This window comes from Saccoglossus kowalevskii, chromosome 9 (assembly GCF_978046115.1).
Source record: "Saccoglossus kowalevskii chromosome 9, keSacKowa6.1, whole genome shotgun sequence".
Lineage (NCBI taxonomy): Eukaryota > Metazoa > Hemichordata > Enteropneusta > Harrimaniidae > Saccoglossus > Saccoglossus kowalevskii.
The window spans coordinates 7,263,460-7,283,675 of NC_140649.1; the positions used below are offsets into that span (position 1 = coordinate 7,263,460).

At 34.7% G+C, this 20,216-nt stretch overlaps 1 protein-coding gene across 1 annotated transcript; it reads left to right on the top strand.

Moving 5' to 3' along the window:
* The first annotated feature begins 349 nt into the window (after nt 1–349).
* LOC100373340 (very low-density lipoprotein receptor-like) lies at nt 350–13,597 on the top strand. The gene is made up of 12 exons (XM_085503113.1): nt 350–534; nt 977–1,087; nt 6,017–6,139; nt 8,194–8,313; nt 8,435–8,803; nt 9,196–9,450; nt 9,883–10,303; nt 10,545–10,778; nt 10,891–11,291; nt 11,464–11,809; nt 12,110–12,230; nt 12,915–13,597. The coding sequence occupies exons 1-12, from the start codon at nt 462–464 to the stop codon at nt 12,942–12,944; spliced, it is 2,604 nt and encodes an 867-aa protein (XP_085359239.1). The 5' UTR covers nt 350–461; the 3' UTR covers nt 12,945–13,597.
* The last annotated feature ends 6,619 nt before the right edge of the window (nt 13,598–20,216 follow it).

Genomic DNA, 20,216 nt, shown 5'->3' on the forward strand with positions numbered 1-20,216 from the left:
TTATAATGGTAGCGTTTTCACTGAGAGTGTTACACGATAGGTTTGTTTACTGCAGTTCCAACTCTTTTACGTCACCCCCAGTTTTACTAAGATCCAAAATTAGTTCAGATATTCAGTGAAAATATATTAAAAACAATAATATTTTATCTAGTTTTTACGAATGAATATGATTTTGGAAATTCATTTATGTTAGTAATGAGACCTGGAGAAAAATTAATTAAATTCAATGCTGTGTACAACAATTCAATTCCGGTGGGTTTGTGTGTGGCTGTTTACCAGAACGGTTTCAAGACGCCCCTTGTCGGCGTGTTTCGCGCCAACCAATATACAGGCATAACAACAGAAGAACGTCATAGGAGATCCACGTACCGAGTAAGCGTGACATTACTTTTGCGAACCGGCGTATAAACCAGCATTCTTTGGATAATATTTTCATTTTTTGACACAGGAATAAGTCATATATGGCTCAGAGGTTACTACAAATAACACTTTTCTGTGTGTTTTTCATATTTCTGAGGATACTTCGAACACAAGGTGAGTGGAAGTACATTGGGTTTGTCCCTTTTAGTTTGTGTTCATCGCAAAAGCATGTGATCCATGATGGCGTGTGTACATTTTAAAAAGTATGTTCAGCTTTAAGATCGAAATTCTGATCGTTTTGTTATAGAACAACTGTTGACGTTGCTGAAATTGTGTTGTTTCTACAACGTAGATGTAATTTCACTGATTTCTGTCATGGTAAACGAGTTTATATTGGAGAAGACAAGCCACTGTCTGCAACTGTCTGGTTATGTAGTAAATTGAAATCTGTTTGTATACATTAATGATGCCGGCATTCGAGTCTGCACCTTGTTTAGGCAGGCAGTTTTTGATATCCCATGTTTCAACAAGTCTTTGGAACATGACTCCTCTAATTTCATGCTATCATTTGTATTGTTTTATTTAATGTTATGGTATTTCTCTTGACCAAAAATAGGCGAGTGTGCAGAGGACCAATTTACGTGTGCGAATGGACGATGTATCCCAATTGCTTGGAAATGCGACGAAGATGACGACTGTCAAGACAATTCAGACGAGCAGCTTTGTCGTAAGTTTATTTATTTGTTTTTAAGATGAAAAACAAAACACCGAACTTTCAAATATGACGTGAAGTGCGGTTGTACTTTTATTTTCCGCCTTTGGAATTCACGCCATATTTTCACCGGATAGTCGACATGCCGGCTGCCGATTGTCTCACGTCGGATGTTTTCCGGGCGTGTTCCTTATGTGGTAATAGTTCCTCATAGCAGTGTCTATTAACATAATTCTCACTTTATATAGTTTCGTTTTGATAAACATCACAGATATTTCGTGGATTACTGTCGGACTTTGAGATATACAAGGGCGTCATACTGGCATGAAGCCGGCGATCATGAAATTTGACTGGCGCAAGATTCGTGTTACGTAGTTACAATTTAACAGAAAATGTACGTGAACTTCCCAGAATTGTTTCTTAGGTTTGCCCGCATTTAATTCAATATTTGTAACGTTTAATTTTAAGAAGGTGTTGTCATTTTGCCCAGAATATCAATACAAATCGTCTTTTGTTTGGGCTTGGGGGAAACTAACAACGTGAATTTGAATCGAAAATGAAGAAGTACATGTATGTTGTAAAATGTTGTCCAATTTATCTCGGAAGATTTTTTAAACATGTACCACGAGGAGGCCGAATATCTTAACTATGAGTTTCTGCTATTTATTGTGTCATTAAAAGATTATTGAATTTCTGGCAATTTTTTGCAAAAACTGGTTGTAGTAAAAATTCACCTCGTGTTCCTAAGTGCGACGCGGCAAAATATCGCCAATGTTTTGGTTGCGACCGGTCTAATGATTGACAGTCGGTATTGACGTCATGCTTATTCGCAGATTTTATTGGTCGTAAGGCATCACGAGACTCCACACACCCTTTTTCTCATCTACGTCATCAGTTGATTGATAACTTGCTACATCACGCTTTTCATATCCTCGTATGCTATTCGCCAGTTTCAAACACACCAGATCTCACATGACTATTTTTAGCCAATGATGTTATGACTTGTTTTGGAGTGATTCACAAGTGATCGCGTGGTTAGGGTGACGCCCACCTTCATTATGAAAACAAACGTTGGTTGTTGTACTGGAACTCTCACTTTGGTTTAGTTCAGTTTTAAATATACATTTGAAAATCATTTTTTCATAGTAAAATATATTTGTTAATGTAGGCATTACTGATTATAGCTGTTCCATTTTATTTTTATGTTTGAAAAAAAAAATCCTATGTTAAATTAGTGATGCTTGCAATTTTGGCAACTTGCCAATATGATGAGTAAGAGAAAAATGTCTGGTTCATACCAAAGTAATTTGAAATTAATTTTATCCTTTTGGGGTCTCTAATAACAAGCAAAGGCAAATTATGCACCAACAATACACTTGTGGAATTGATTTTGACAAAAATTAATATAATTAAACAGAGAAATTCATTACTCCAGATTTCATTATTAATTTAAAATAATAATTAAAGGAATTTCAGTTGCACAATCTAAGACAATTTATTTTTAAATCTTGTTGAATATTATGATCACCAGAAATATTATTATATTGATTATACTAGTAGTTCTTAGCAATGTTATTGAGAAACAGCATGTGACCTTTGTTTATAAACAATTCTTGATCACTTGACCTGTGTTATTATTATTTAAAACCTTTTCTTGACAATTTCAACACGATATAGACTGATCAGAATTTTTTTAGGAACAAAATTGCTTTTCCAAGCTGTTACATTTTCAATTGCTCATTGTGTTTTTAAACAAAATGTTGTACATATGTGTCATGTGATTATATTACTAAATTAAAGAACAAATAAAATGCAGTGTTGTTGCAATACTGTAACGGATGTTATTAGGACACAGTTGACAGCAGAAAAGTTGATTAAAATGCAAAAAATTAAAAGAAATGGTACTAAAGTCTATATGTTTATAAAATATATTTTTGTCTATGTAAACTACAGCAGCATCAGTGTTTTATTGGAAATTGTTCAAGAATTTTCATTATTAATTTATTCATCTTTCTAGGTTGCTCTAGTCTTGGACATTTCATTTTGTGATGAGAATAATAAAATCATGTAATGTCCAGAAAAGACAAACCATTGTAATTTTGTTTATACTATACTTCACCAATTTTTTTAGAATTTTTTTTGTTCCAATCTTGGCGTATAATTTATTATACAAATATATTCTTGGGTTTCTGTGGGTGTGGCCTTTGTGGCATTATGCATTTCTTATTGAAGGACTGATGATTTTTGTTTTTCTAAGCGATTTATCTACTGTTCACATCAGATCTTTAAGCTCTAAGTTAAATAAATAGCACTAGTGACTGAATTATATATTAAAAGTTATTCAAAGACATGATGGACCACCTAGCAGTTGTCAATTTTATTTTGTTGCTGTTTTAAAATTGAGTAGCTAGAACTTAGAATTTTATTTTTTAATTAGTACATTTGGTGATTATACAGAATATACAGTCATCTTAGTTTAGTTTCACAAGTGCAGGACATTGTTGGGTCCCATTCCCCTCAGCCTACATGCAGCCATATTGCTAGCTGTCTTGGACAATGTGGTCTTTCTGGAAGCCATTTTGGTATACTTGTTTGTCAAAGTGAGACCTTTTGAGGTGTGAATTTGGACAGAGAATGTCCTTGTCTTGCATTACGGTCACACAAAATTGTTTCTCTGGTAGAATGCGACTGCTGTGTTTTGTGTGTATATGGCTCTCTCTTCAATTCATCTCTCCGAGTCATCCGGCGACCCATTGTAAGTGACCCTGTCATAAAATGCATGTTCATTTGAATTTGCAAGCGTCAATATGTTCTGCTTCCAACTACAGTACAATGCACTGCATTAGTAGTATCATAATCTCTGTACACTATATGAAAATAGTTAGCAACCTAAATTAGTAAAAAGTGTTTCCTAAATCCTACAACTCCAATTTCATTTGTGTTTTTACCAAAGGGTCAAGGCCAAAACAGGTTGCACTTTGGTCCTCGACCTTTGTTTATCAGCATTGCCCCACTGACAGGATTACTGTGACAGCAAGTAGTTTTATTTTTGTTGAAAGTATATGCCTGCATTGTAAGATTCTGCGGTAAATTAATGTCTTTAAAGTATTCTTATAAGGAGTCAAATGTTCAAGTAGTACAGCACCAGGAAGTAGTGCAGTTATAAATTCTTGAACTTGTTATAAGTTGCATTCCATTGTTACGATACCTCCTGTTTGGATTTGGTTAGCTCACAGCATGTGAAATTCTACCATTTGAAGAGAACATTACTGGCTAAATGAAATCGACCCTTTCTAAACTAGTTTAAGTTTGGGCGTGGGAAAAAAACCACTACAGAATGTTGTGTTGTCCATTACATTACATTGTAAGGAAATTGTCCCTCTACTGGTTAAAAAAAAATATCTGGGTATAGTACAAGCAGTTGATCATTCTACGATGTGAAACGTTATGAGTTGTAAACATACAACTTCATTTGAATCAAGTAGTTACGAAGTAGATCACACTAGGTTTCAGTTAATTTTGTTGCAGACTGCTCGTCTACAAATATTCCATACAAACACTTGGCCGAGCTTTCAGCTGACTACTGTTGGTGTATTTCTCTGGGCATGCTAGTATTAAATTCACTTCCTGAGTAGGCTGAGAAAAGAACCATGTGATGCTGTTGTTCTTGGATGGAAATATAGATCAGGTTCTGACTCTGAGGATTGCTAGAATATTAAAATTAATAACAATGAATTTGTGTACTTTTCTTTGGTGAAAATGTGTGGTTCATGTATAAATAGAATACATCTTGTTCGCTGTACTATTCTGTAAGCAGGTGTATCGATTATAACTGTCAGATTTGAAAGTCTCTGTTCCTGTGTAAAATCAATATTCATTATGGGAAAACATGTATCTGGTCCGCCAGTAATGTTGTCTAAGAGGGGAAAAAAATCAGTTATTCTGAAACTTTGAATTCAATAGAAACTTAAGAAAAACAGCTGAGGTATGAAGTTTTCTGGCAAGAAGACACATGTCATTTTGTGCTGTTTATATGATGTATGTCCTGCATTGATGCGAATGGCAAATATGTCATAGTTTCAGTATTGAAAGAAAGGCTTCTTTTATGTCATTCATTGCAATGTTTTCTTCTGAAAGTAGATACTACTGTAAAATCTGTATTAGAAGCTGCAGCTTTTATTAAAATGGTACAATGCAACAGAGAGGATGCGGCTTCTATTACAGCATCTACACATATGAGAGTTAATGAATTTTTGGTTCTCAATTATTCAAAAAGAATGGGTGTGACTTCTAATACAGATTTTACGGTATTAATACATGCTCAGCATCTCCCATGATCTGTGTTGAACCCACTGGAACTTAAAATATTAATTTCAGGAATTCTGACTTGTATTTATTATACAAATTTATATCTCCCTCAATTTTAGCTGTTCTGATTGGATAACTGTAGCCTTTCTGCTTTAATATTCTTGTAGTCTGTGTGTCCAATGACCTAGATGGGTTGGAGATATTGATGCATATTTTGATGTGGGAACATATTACAACCATAGTACTAGTACCAGTGCTATTGTGCTCGTAACTATTCTTAGATGTGTGTATGAGGTGTTTTTATCTTGGCAGCCATCCAAAAGTGTGAACTTTCACTGGCATGACTATGCTATGTACATATTATGATTTGAACTTGTACTCGGTGTATATTGCACCTACCTTGTCGTTTTACATTGTGCTGTTTAATTGTAAACTGTACAAGTGACAGATACCGTTAAGGACAAGCTGACCTGTTCTGTATTTGGTCATTGAGCAGTATTTCGTCTTTGTGGAATTCATAGCCAACTGTTCATGAGATTCTTATTAAAATGCTGTTTAATAATTGAATTCTCATATGAAGTTTCTGAATACATGAGGCTACAACTAAATGAGCATGATTTGTCTGTTTTATTACAGCTGTAAGAACGTGCAGTCAAACAGATTTCAAATGTCGAAATGATAAGTGTATACCAGGCAGTTGGCAATGTGACAACGACGATGACTGTGAAGATGGATCGGATGAAGAAGAATCAATTTGTCGTAAGTGTCTTCTTAAAAAACACTATTTATATCCATTCCTTGTGAAAAATTCTTCAACTTGTTTTTGGTTTATAACTCGGTCCTCTTTGTATATACAGTTCAATGTCACTTTTCAATTTTTCACGACTATCAAAGAAATAAGTGACGTTGCATATTATATATTAAAAAATATTGTATCCACCTAAAATATTAATATAGTACAGACTACCTGTTAAAATTAAGCTGTTTTATGTAGTGCCCTATTTCACAGACAGTCAGAATACTTGTACAGCCTGGTGGTGTGACAGCATATTTTTTGTATTTACATAATTTTACAAAAAGCAAATTGTTGAAGTGAAAATTGTACAGTAATTTACAGTACCTACACTGCAGCATCACTAGATATGCCAACTTCCTAATAATGTTTAAAAAGAGAACACTATTTCAAAGGTCAACATAAACTTGAGGACAGTCTGTCTGTGTTAGCTGTAGAAGCCAAATGTTTGGTCTACTGTCTGGATATGCTTGTAATATATACTTTAACAATTGTATGATGCCTTGTAGAGAAAGATTTTAACACAGTCACTGATTTCGAACTAGCTAGATTGCTCAAAGTAAAATGAAAAATGAAGTCAGTTCATGTTGGAGTCCTGTAAATCATTCAGTAAAAAAACACAAAAACAAATGGTAATACATTGACTCCTCAGTGAGGTTAAGTGAGGACAGCCCCTGTCTTTCATCTTAAAGAAACTGCTTCTGAGGGCGGTGGTTCTTAAATAGGTTTATGCAAATTATGTATTTGTCCTTGAATCATGGAAAATACCCAACCACTGTAAGAACATGTGCTGCTCATACCACTTGCATGTACATATCATAGTTTTTTGGGATGTGACAAAGAAAATGGTATTATTAATGAATATACAACTATAATCAGGCTGCATTATCGTTGTAGCCATGTTGTCGCAAAAAATTGTAAGGATTGTTACCTCGATGTTGTGGTGTACCTCTCAACAAGCTGTTGCCTCAAATTCCTGACAGTCTTTGCTACATCCCCTGCCCTGCCGTGCACATAAATTCACATAATCCATGTTTCATGGTGACATTTGCTTTAAGTGGTCATTGTTTACATTATGGTTCATAGGACAATTGAGCAAACTATCTAATTTAATGACTAGGCTGGATTACTAAAGTGACAGTGATTTTGTTATTAAAAATATTTTTTTTTTGCCAGTACTGTGATATTAAATGTCATTTTAATGTCTTATTAGTATTTTGCATTGGTCATTATTAGGTGCATGGTTTATTATTTGATCAATTTCAATCATTAGCAAATTTACTTGTTGATAAAATATAAATTTCTAAACCAGCTGCTTCCCAATTTCCTGCCTGCATGTTTTTCAGTTTTAGCTGTCTGGGAAACTCACGAACCAGTAAAATCTGGTATTTTGACTAGCTTTGGAATTATTTTCTAATTAGTCTGCAATAGTATGATTTTTTTTATTTTATTTCACAAAATATATTATTGTTTGAATTTAAATCCATGACTGGGGAGTTGATTCTTACTCTATTTCACAATTAGAATAATCACTTTTCTAAAGAGAAACTGCTTTTATATGAGCTGGGACTACGATTCTGTCAAAGGGTAGCATTGGTATTCCTTGCAGGCGTGGACTACTTAAATTTCAGTTTGCTGCTTTTTGTGTGTAAAGAACACAAGTCTTGGTCTCAATATCAACAGGGAGCCTTTGTCCGCTGAAATACCTATGCAAAATAGTTTGCCAAGTTGAGTGGAATGAATCTCACGGTCTATGAATGTCAGATGACAGCGCTCTTTCAGTTTAGTTGCTGCCTTCCAGTGTCAAAGATTGTAAAGTATTTAATCCAAGGCATGTGCCCTATAGTCACTAGTGTTTTACCCCCCATCAGAAAGTGTTGGAATGTGTACATCATGTTAAATTTCCTTTTCCAGCTGTACTTTTTCATCAACTTGATTCCATGAGATTTAATTAATACTGCAGTGTAGTTTGCTGTGATTATGTAACTGATCTCTTAAAATGTTGCTGTTTAATTTTCAGAGGCTAGAACTTGCAGTTCTGACCATTTCAGTTGTGAAATAGGAGGAACTTGTATACCCCTTGCATGGCGATGCGACAGGGAAGCTGACTGTAATAATGGTGCAGATGAGAGAGATTGTGGTGAGTGTTTCAGTTGGTTGTTACAAATTGTGAGGTTGTCTAATGGTGTCGCATCTTGTTGGTATTTGTTGAATTTGGGATTATCATAAAATTCTTGTTTCTCTCTCGTTGCATTATCTAGGAGGCGTAACGTGTGCCTCGGATGAATTCTCATGCAGCAATGGCAGGTGCATTACTGCTAGGTGGATTTGTGATCAAGATGACGACTGTGGCGATAACTCGGATGAGGAAGGATGTCCAGCTCCCACTTGTGATGCTGCTGAATTCATGTGCAATGGTTCCTACTGCATGCCGAACAGGTGGCTTTGTGATGGCGATTACGACTGTTTAGACCATTCTGATGAATCTGAGGAGTTGTGCGGTTCTGAATCACCACCTTCACCATGCTCTGAAAGAGAATTTACTTGCTCAAATCAAGAATGTATCCATTACTCATGGAAATGTGATGGTGACGAAGATTGTCATGATGGTTCAGATGAATTTAATTGTGGTAAGTAGCATTTAAATTCTTGTTTTTTTTTGTCTTTTCGGGGACTTTGGTTGAAACTGTTTCTGTGAAAAATAGATGTTGGGATGTTGGGTTAATTTTAATGTTGTATATTGTGGACCAAATATGAGTTCATTTGCTTGATGTTGTATTCCTTGCGCAAGTGCCCATATTTGGGTAGTATCCACAACAATCATACATCCACAGTTAGCAAATCTTGATGAACTTTGGAATGTCGCCATCTTGGACAAACATTTTCTGTGTAGTACAAATCTGTGCAAATGCTGTGCACATACACTTCACTGGACTGTAAAATACCCTTGTTGGTGCTATTCTAAATTATTTATCTAGTTTATATCATGTAATAGTTTGTTTCTATAACTCTTGTTTTACAGAAGTTGACCCTAAGTGTGAAGAAGATCAATTCACTTGTAACATTGGAGATTGTATCATGGGCATTCTAGAATGCGATGGAAAAATTGACTGCAGGGACGGCTCGGATGAATTGGGATGTGTGACTACACCTGCACCCTGTGACCCTAAAACCCATTTTCGATGTGATAATGGTGCGTGCATTGACATATCTTTAGTGTGCGACCAAAAAGATGACTGTCGTGATTGGTCAGATGAACCCACCAATAATCAATGCAGTAAGTGTGCATTTTTGTTTACTCTAATAAAATTTGTTCTCTGTATTTAGTTGTGTAGAAGTTGTCGTGGGTTACATCCAATTGCATGTCTGCTTACTCAGCAACTTGAGTAAACTACCAATCGTGTAGTATTAGGGTGAAAAGCATGGGATCATGTCCTGTGTTCTAGACAGGATTTTGTTAGAAAGAGGGCATCAAATAAGATGGAATACTTAATATATGTGCATAGCATTCCAGTTACAAGCTTTCATTAAGTGTACTACCAGTACTTTCGTAATTTCCGTGTTGCCTTGGAAGAACACTGATGTTGAATGAGAACATCATAAACTTTCACTCCTGTGTTATGTTTCTGTCTTCCATGTATGTGTTATCTTTCAAATCAAATGATTTCTTTGGAAATTTATATTATTATAATTGTTCTTGTGTTTGTAGATATAAATGAGTGTGACACTAACAATGGTGACTGCTACCACATATGTCATGATTTGCCCATTTCCCATTATTGTTCCTGCAATCCTGGATACGTCCTTGATGTTGATGGAAAAACCTGCAATGACATTAATGAGTGTGACATTCCCGGCCAATGTAGTCAAAATTGTGAGAACGTAAAAGGTGGATTTAAATGTACCTGTATAGAAGGCTATGAATTGGATGATGACCACAGAACATGCAAAGCACTAGGAGATGAACCACGTTTATTGATTGCTGACAGGAAAGACATTAGAGAAATTAATCTTTTTACAAAAGAATACCGACTAATTATTGATAATCTTCGCAGTGCAGTCGCACTTGATTATGATTATGCAAAGGGATATTTATACTGGACTGATGTTGCTACTGAACAGATTGTAAGGTGGGTAATAAATTTAATTATGTTTTCTTTCTCTTGTATGGTTGAGTGTTTTTGCAGCTATTTTATATCTATATGGATAAACAGTGTCAGTACTTTCTTTTGGTCAGGTTAACTCAAGTAATTTTTGTTAATCTTTTTCAAACTTTGAAATGTTTTCATTCTGTGTATAATCTTGGTTCAGTTCAGTTAGTTCAGTTTTCTTTCTATGGAAATAACATGCCATTGTTCTTTATTTTAACAGAACTACAATTGATGGTGGTGAAGGGAAAGGAGAAGTGATTATCGACAAGAATGTGAACACTCCAGATGGAGTGGCTGTAGACTGGATTTATCAAAACATCTATTGGACTGATACTGGTACCAACACCATTGAGGTAGCTCATCTTGAAAAACGTCATGAAGAAATTCAGCGAACAGTACTTATTGATGAGAACCTTGATGAACCAAGAGCCATTGTACTTGATCCAATTGAAGGGTAAGTGTGGTATTTTTGCAATTTGTGATTAAATTGGTGTAGATATTAGTATTGTTATATTAAAGGGACTGATTGAGTTCAATGTTAATGTCTTTTTGTCTTGCCTCTCCAGCTGGATGTACTGGACTGACTGGGGCGAACCACCAAAAATTGAGAGAGCTGGTATGAATGGACAACAACGACAAGTCCTCGTTGATGAAGACATACAGTGGCCTAATGGATTAGCAATTGATTATGTTACTCGCCATATTTTCTGGGCTGATGCCAAACTTAACATGATTGCCAGCACAAACCTGAATGGAGGTGAAAGAGTGAACATTATCAGATCAGAGACCATTTTATCCCACCCTTTCTCCATCACTGTGTTTGGAGATTTGATGTACTGGACCGACTGGGAAACAGAATCTATCCACAAAGCTAACAAGTTCACTGGTAGCGATCCAACAACGATTACAGAGAAACTTTATTCACCGATGTCTATCCATGTATACCATTCTTTGAGACAACCAGCTGGTGAGTACCATCTTTAAAGTTTTGCTGTATGTGCATTTCTATTTCTCTATACTTCTCTACAGATTGGAACAGGTTAGGTAATGTTCTGATAAAATGGTTTGCATTTTGTTAAAAAACAGTAATGAAATGAGTCATACCCTGATGGTGTACTGTCTTTGTTTTATCTCATCAGGTATTAATCACTGCGGCGTAAATAACGGCAAGTGCTCTCACCTGTGTGTGGCTGCACCACAAATCAGATCAAGCTCTGCAAAAATCACGTGTTTATGTCCAGTGGGAATTAAACTTCGAGATGATCATCATACGTGCGATATGCCTGATGTCACCCCACATCCAGGACTAAACGATACCTTAACAACACCCTCTAGCCACGACAATAGACCCACTACGTACAACCATGCTGGTATTGTCTCGCCTCATGAGGCAGCAATTGCAACTGGCACTGTAGTTGCTATTGTAATTGGAGTGGTTCTACTACTTGGCGTTATTGTCGGTGCAATAATATTTGTGCTTTGGAGGTAAGAAAATGTTTCTAATTACAGTCTTTTGTAACTGCTTAATTTTTACAATTTGCTAAATTTATGGCATTCATGTAGGCAGAATGTAAAGTTGCATTTTCGTAAATGACAGATATACATCTCTGATCAATGCAAGTTGATCACATATTTAGGATCCAGCTTAAAATAAATGTTTGATTTATGTGTTTTCAAGAACAAATACAGCATTGCTATTCCCTATCCTCAAATTCTGTTGATATTTTGTTGTGAATTAATTGCATTTTATTAAGTAATTTATTTATGACTTTTTCCCAAAATTAGGAACTACCTCAATAGACGAAAAAGTTCGATGAATTTTGACAATCCAGTTTATAGGAAAACAACTGAAGATCAGTTTGTGATTGACAAATATCAGCACAATCCAGGCAGGACGTACCCACCGGTAAGTGCACTGTTACGCATATCAGTGTTGAAAAAGTGAGAGTGAAAGGGGAACTATCAATTACCTGCTTGATCTAGAACTTGTACATTGTGATTGGTTGACTCAGGAACACAGAAAATGTCAAACCATAGAGCTTTCACAGTTGACATATATCGTTTATTCCGCCATTTTGAACTACACCAAATGCCCTACCTTTTACAGATCAATACACTGGGGTGATCAGGTGACAAATAACACTGTTAAAAACAAATGTTTGTTAATGCATGAAATAAAGTAGTCCGAAAAACATCACAAGCATGCACAGATCTAGTTTGTCCGACATCTGAGTTAGAGGTTTATGTGGATTCATTACACTAATACTACAAATGATATTGCATTCCATGGCAAGTTAATGGATCAAAAATAATACAAGTAATAGACAAATGTTGAGTTGCAAGGCTGACCACACATTCGCATGTGTTTTAGTTTCCAAGAGTTATTCCACAAATATGGAAAGTCCAACGAAGGTTAAAGGGAACTACTTTTTGAAAACTTAATGAATTGTCAAAGCTGTTGATGTAGTTTGACTTTTTATTTTGGCTTGTCTGATGTTACTTTCACACTGACTCAACCAGATGCTGTGTAGTTGACTTGGTCCTATAACAGAAACTAACGATTTTTTGTTGTTTTTATTTTACCTTATAGCTCACAGTTGTAAGCACAGAAGATGTTTAGAATTTTAACAAAAGATGTCGCCGTGGGATGGCAGTTTGGCACTCTATGTATATATACTACTTTATCTTATTTACTTAATGTTAATTATAAATAATTGAATTATTCTATTAGATCCTTGTTCTTTATCTCTGACTTTGAGTTAGAATTTTACCCACCATGTGCTCCACTTGGTTTTCTCCTACGAGTACATTGCCCTAGTTAGTAATGAAAATTGTTATGATGTATATTTATAGGTTGTAAAACACCAGTCATAGTTACAGTTGGACTAAGAATTTTTGTGCCAAATTGGCATCCCAACGCCCACAGTATTTTTTTGATTTGCTTGAAGAATTGACTTTTTTTTTTGAGGAGTAATACTCGCACTTCTCTGCTTCAAAACATATTTATAAATGTTTACAAAGTCCAAACAGTGTGCCAACATTTAGTATAGTGTGCCAGTAATAGGTTGGTGCATTGCTTGGAAATTGTATGAAAAAGGGGATTTTGTAAAGAAATCTCTGCGTCGGGTGGGGGGTATGGGTTTCATTAATTGCCATTGGATGGCATAGTAATGTAGAGACAATGAGACCTAAGGAATCTTTTTGCTTGCTGCCTTAGCTCACAAACACGACACTGTAAATAGCCTTTACGTTTATTACAAAAAACAAACAAAAGGTACGTTCATCACTGAGACTGCCCGGGAGCATAACAGTCTTGTAATTTCCGCCCCATTGTAAATATATATATCCCCTTTTCATTCTCATATTGCCATAAATATTTGCTTTGCTATGCATATATATATATATATATATATATATATATATATATATATATATATATATATATATATATATATATATATATATATATATATATATATATAGCATTGAACTTGGATATTAAAATATTGTAACATTTAGTTCAATTTTAGTTACAGAAAAAAAATCCAAAAAAAAAGTTTGAAAATAAGTGTGAAGACACTACCCAAAAAAATGTTTCTATAAAATAGATATGCTGTACGAACTACTGAGGTGTTCTCGGGCAATCACATTGGTAGCTACACTCACAAAAATTCTGCTAATGGGGGAAGCATGAGAGGTTTATAGTGTTGTTTAAATGCACAACATGAATGGAAAAATGCACAATGTTAAAATTTGTTACAAGTTATGTGATGAAGTGTAATTTTTCTGTTCTAATTTAGTTATTTTTTTTAAAAACAAACAAAAAAAACAAAAAAAATGTATTTCGGTGTTTTTCTTTCTTTGTACTTTTGGTGTATTTTTCCAGAAAGCTTTACTTTATAAGGCATTTTCCATGCGACAGAATAACTGATATGAAATCCTCTATATGTTGTACAGCAAAATATTAAAGTTGTATTAAATCTTGTGAGATTTTGAAGGTTCATCTGTCACATGGAATATGCTTAAATAATGAGTATTCAAATGAATTCTATAGAAATTGAAACAATTTTTTTTATAGCTTTCTGGTCTTCCTGGAAGCAAGTAGTTGCGCCAGGTAAAAACTGTCAGTTCTGTGGGCTTTTCAAAACTTTGGATTTTGTATAGAAAACTTTACTTTGTTTCTTTTAATGTATAAAGTATACATAGTCATTTTTGTCTTTTTTGTCGCCTACAATTCAGCCATCTCAATGTTAATTTTTGATGTCCTTACATAATATATTGTTTCAAAATGCTGTGCATTGCAGAAAAAATATTTTTGTTACAAATAACTTAAACTTTAGGGAGGGAAATATTACTGTGAGCATCTTTTTAATAATTGTAGCAATGCCAGTTGTGCCCCAGTTTCCAGACTTTTCTGAATTTCCGGGGCAATTTTGCTATCATGGGTATTATTAGGTGCAGTACATTTTGGAGGGAGGGAGGGGCAATGGGAGGGAATTTATATGTTTCATGATTTACTGCAGCTGCACAGATTTATACTATAAGAATAAGTGTTGTAAAAAATACTTTCTGTCAACATGTTACACCAATTGATTTTGTTTTCCTTTCGAGTTTTTTTGAAGGGTTTATTTGTATAAAAAAGCAGCTTTATTTAATGTGTTGAGTTGCAAATGGAAATGCAATAGACACAATTTGTGATTAAGGATAGACTCAATTTCATGAGTGCTGTGCTCGGTCCTAAATTCTGCTTTCCTGCACGCTAAGTGTGATTGTGGACCCCTTGTTTTTGGGAAATACATAAAGGGGTACCCCATCTTTATTACATTTTCTATTTTTTATCGTGTCAAACGAATTCATGAAAGCAAACCTTGGTTCTGAACCTATTTGCCTATAAATTAAAAATATGATAGGAAATGCGGAAGGTTGGACATCACAGGTATTGCTCAGAAATTATGCGTACCATATTGCATGATTCTGGTTTTCTCAATATAAAAAATTAGAAACCCAAGTAACTGTCTGTACTCTTTGTATACCAAATGGAATTTGGGCACCTGTCCAAACTTGTGATGAAACTAAGCTGTATGTATGGTACTCTGAGTTAAATATTTAATAAAATTTATTTGTGTCTAAGATATTCCTTGTGTATCAAGACTTGATTAGAAAATGTGGTATGTGTGGTAAGGATGTATGGGTTATGTTTAGTTGGTTTGAGAACAAAGTGCTCCTTTGAGGTGTACGAGTATACTTTCTGCCTCATTTATTTGCATGCTAGATTTATGCTGAATTCTAAATGTGATAGGTTTCATAGACGCCCCTTCACTCTTCAGTAGACCTTGCATGAACCATGGGGTGCCTAAGTCTACCAAATGACCTGATGTACATTTGCTCAAAAAGTAAAAGGGTAAGGTTGACTTACGTGCCATTCCAATTTAACAAATAGATTCCTGTGCGAGTTCGACAATAGTACATTTCCATACACATTCATGGAATACATATCCCCCCCCCCTCTTCAAGTGGAAAAAAAGATGAACTCATTTTGAACTGACATGTCTGGTCACTGATCTTTTGTACACTTCCTGCCATCAAGATATGGTGACCTTTAAGAAAGGTCCTGTCTGCAGTTTTGATGAGTGGCACCTTTGATTATATTTGGAGGGAGGCATACTGATTTTATTGCTCCAATATTTTTAATAATTTTTCTAAAATATGGATTATAAATTAGATAGGCAATGTATGTATTTTGTCAAGTTAAAATTACTGTTTAACAAAAGTAAAGCTATTGAAATTTTTTAACAAACTAAAGAGTGTTTTGTCGAAATCATTGTAAGACAAATAAAGGAGATGTCAAAACTAGTTTAACAAATGTGAATAAATTGTGTTTGGAAGCATATTTACAAACAGTTCGTCGTCAGGGCAGAGACTTAGCCGGTTGGCACAGTGCCAGATCCTTATGGTATTTATGCTAATTATTATACTTTTCAGTTTGGCTGTTTGCCAAGAATGGCCGCCTTTTGTATATGCTTTACGCTAGCACAATAAAATAATGTTGAACTAACGTACAACATGGTTTTATGGGTGCATGTTTCTGAACGTATTCTTTAGAATTCAGATCAACAAACTCTGGGTTATTGTGTCAGTCGATGGGGTTACTTGCCGATTTTAAAAAAGATATTAAAAAGTGAGTGATAGAATAACCTTTCTCCACTGTATAAATTAACATGTCCGAGGAAGACAAAACGTGTAAACCTAGAACATTGCCACAGCACCTCTATGAAACAAGTGTCTTATCCTGGCTGTTCCCACTGTTAGAAGCATGGCGCCATCTGCGATAGCACACAACTTGTAAGGGTTGATCCATTTGCAATGGGGGGGGTGCATTCTCAAAATCATATGTTATATATATACACATGATGCAATTTTTTAGCTCCGCTGTCGACTTTGTCGAGCAGTTATGAGTTGTCGTCCGTGTCAATGTTTTACTTTTTCGACTTCTTGAAAACTACTAGCCTGAATGCTTTGATACTTGGTGTATATGTACCTTGGGTAGACCTCTCTTAGGTTTGTTCATTTTATGTTGGTATCTTCAATTCTCTAATTTTGGTGAATATTTTTGGTAAAAAGTGACATTTTCGACTTCTTGTTAAAAACCGCAAGTTCAATTGCTTTAATATTACATATATAGGTACTACATGTGGACTTCACTCAGATTGTTCATTTCGTAATGATATCTTTAATTTCTAATTTTTGTGAATATTTTTGTCATTTTTGGTAAAAAGTGATATTTTCGACTTCTTGTTAAAAACCGCAAGTCTGATTGCTTTTATATTACATTTATAGGTACTACATGTGGACCTCTTTCAGATTTGTTCAATTTGTAATGATATCTTTAATTCTTTAAATTTGGTGAATATTTTTGTCATTTTTGGTGAAAAGTGATATTTTTGACTCCTTGTTGAAAACAGCAAGTCTCATTGCTTTGATACTATACATATTGTTCATTTTCTAATGATATCTTCTGTTCTTTAATTGAAATGTGCATTGCTAACAGCGGAGCTATCTCAGCCGACCGGCTGCTTGTTTTAAACTTCTGTTGAGAGACCAATTTTTTTTTCTTACTATTAAGCCTGTGGAATTTGTTTTCTTTGATTTCAGTCCATAACACATTTGTTTTCAAAAATCCTATAGCTCGCTCGAATTCAAATGGTTTATTCCTAAAGTAAGATGAGAAACATCAAACTATTAGTAGGCCAACAAAAAAGTACAATTTTTTTTAGCACCAACCTCAAGATGGCACCTGCTAAAAATTTTTGCAACCAAATCTGTCAATTGAGTATAAAGCCATGAAAACTGGTGGGAGAGATTTACAACATGCAATACCAAAGGGTCTATTGAGTTGACCTGAAACCCTCTATACCATACACAGTATTCTGTGTTTTGCTTCGAATGAGGTCATAGTTTACAAATAGATTATATTTCATTTCATTTGAAGTTACTACTCATGTGTTTTGTGTAATCAGAGGCAAAGCACAAACAAAAATGTTGACATTGCATGCAGATTTATTATTTTTAAAATGCCATTAAAATAGTGCATTTATTGTAATTCAATTTTTTTTGACAAAAACCTAAAAAAGAAAAAAATTAAATTTGCCATGGACATTCTGGGAATCTTCTGTATCTAGTAAGGTGCTTGTTGGGTTACAAAAACGTTTAACCATAGACCTTAGAAAAGGTCTATGTAACTGTTTTGACAAACCATTTACATGTACTTATAACATGATGAAAACAAAAGCTGTTAGTATTCTAAACACTGGTGGCGCTGTTCAACATTAAATTAGCATTACAACGTGCCTGCCGTTCCCTCTTTTTTAAACACAATAATTACATAGATGTTCTAAACTTAAAAAGCGATTTGCTTCAGTCACCATCCACAAAATAGTTTCATGTATAGTCTGCTCTGTTCAAAATAAAATGTTGATGATGTTTTATCATAGGCAATGTCATATTTAGTCTGTTAGTTTGTTTTCTGTTAATTATATTACAAAAAAAGTCTGGAGAAAACAATGACATTCAATGTCTGGAACTGTTGCCTAGCACAAAAACATTTAAAAAAAATTCATCTATTAGAGGTCCACCAAGTATCAAATAAATTGGAGTACAAGTTTTTAAGAAGTCAACAATGTAGTTAGGTGGGAACCTGATAACAATGGTCGCTATTTATATTCAGAAATAACAGTTCACCATTATTCAATCTCTCATTAACATATGCTCCGATATCAGACAAACCTGCCGAGCAAGAATATTTTATTATGACCGTTCATTCACTGATCACCAGGTTAAACATTGAGGCATCTAAATTAATGAATTAATTGATGAGTTTGATTTGATGTTTGGCGTGTTAATTGAGACGCAACTCAATTTGAATTACAATGTTATTAAGTGTGACAAAGCATTCCATTAAGTCATCACAGCCTTATTCAGATTAATGTTTGGTTCCAGTGGGCTAGGGGTTATTGGAAGTTTAATGCGAGTTTACTTGAGGATAACAAATATACACAACTGACTAACCAAACAATTGATCATTTTTATATAACATAATTTTACCCAGATTTTGTAACAAGCAGAATCTTTTTGTTAACCAGCCAAAATACCGTACAATTCTAAAAAAGTTCTTCAAAGTGGCATGATATGGCCAAGATACTGAAGGCTATTTTAGTGGTTACCATCATAAAGGTATAGAACGCCTCTTTTGACTTGATATAAATTTACATATTCAAATTTTGCTTGCTTAAAAAAAAAACACAAAAAAAGTTCAAATTCAGAACTCACCCAACAGGCGATGTGATAGATTACTGGAATATGCTGGGGGGGGGGGTAATGAATTTTAAACAAACTATAAATTGGATACATTGCTGTTTAAATGTAATATTAAAATATTTTTAAACCACTTCAAGGTAGGAGGGCAGTTGTTAGAGGGGTGGTGGTTGTCATGCAGAGAACATGCAAGTTTTGTATTTCACACGCGTTGTATGGGCCCCCTACAGAACACAATGAGCAAAATCATGAAATGTGTGCATGACCCCAGAAAAGAAATTCATAGAAAACAACTATATATTCATTATATGAGTAATTATTTATTAGCTTAACAATATATAGAAGCACTCACACATACTAATAAATATTAATATATTTTAGAGCACATTAATGTTTATAGTTGACAGACGATTTTTGATGTCTTTAGTTGCCGAGTTACATGATCATAAAATACAAGAAACTATGTCATTTGATGACAACGCATAACACATTTATACACCAGCACAACCCTAACACCATCCTACAAATGACTGCTTATCAATCTCTGGAATTAATACTGACACGTTCTAAGTAACGCAACACAGTACACAGTTACCTGTTTAACAGATAGATTCCAGTGATTGGAGACAAAATCAATAAACTCATAAATTAGTACATCATATTATTATCTAATGTCATCATTTCAAACATTGACAGACTAAATTTCAATGAAAATACACTCTCTAACCACAGGGAGCCCAGGAACTATAATCAACTGTAATACGCAGTCTCTATGAGCGGGGGGGGGGGGTATCGGCTGGTATCTAGTGTAAGAAATAGACAAGGGATGAAGGCTCCAGTCAGCTCACATTTTTTAAACTCGAAAAAACAGACGAAAAGAATGAAAAATAAAATATAAAAAAAATACCAGGTTGAAGAATATTAGTTGCTTCTTCAAATTTCGCCAGAGCCCTACCTACATTTTACCGATATCTGCAACAACAACCAATCAAAAGACTGGTTACGAACCACATCGAGGTCACGACTCGGTTAGCCTTGCTCAACTGGTTCGTAACCAGTCTTGTGATTGGTTGTTGACAAA

What these genes read in the sequence shown, in the direction of transcription:
- LOC100373340 (XM_085503113.1), top strand. Translation starts at nt 462, where the DNA reads ATGGCTCAGAGGTTACTACAAATAACACTTTTCTGTGTGTTTTTCATA. An exon ending in TTCAGATGAATTTAATTGTG is followed by an intron (nt 8,804 to 9,195) that starts GTAAGTAGCATT and finishes CTTGTTTTACAG; the next exon opens with AAGTTGACCCTAAGTGTGAA. An exon ending in CAGGCAGGACGTACCCACCG is followed by an intron (nt 12,231 to 12,914) that starts GTAAGTGCACTG and finishes TTTACCTTATAG; the next exon opens with CTCACAGTTGTAAGCACAGA.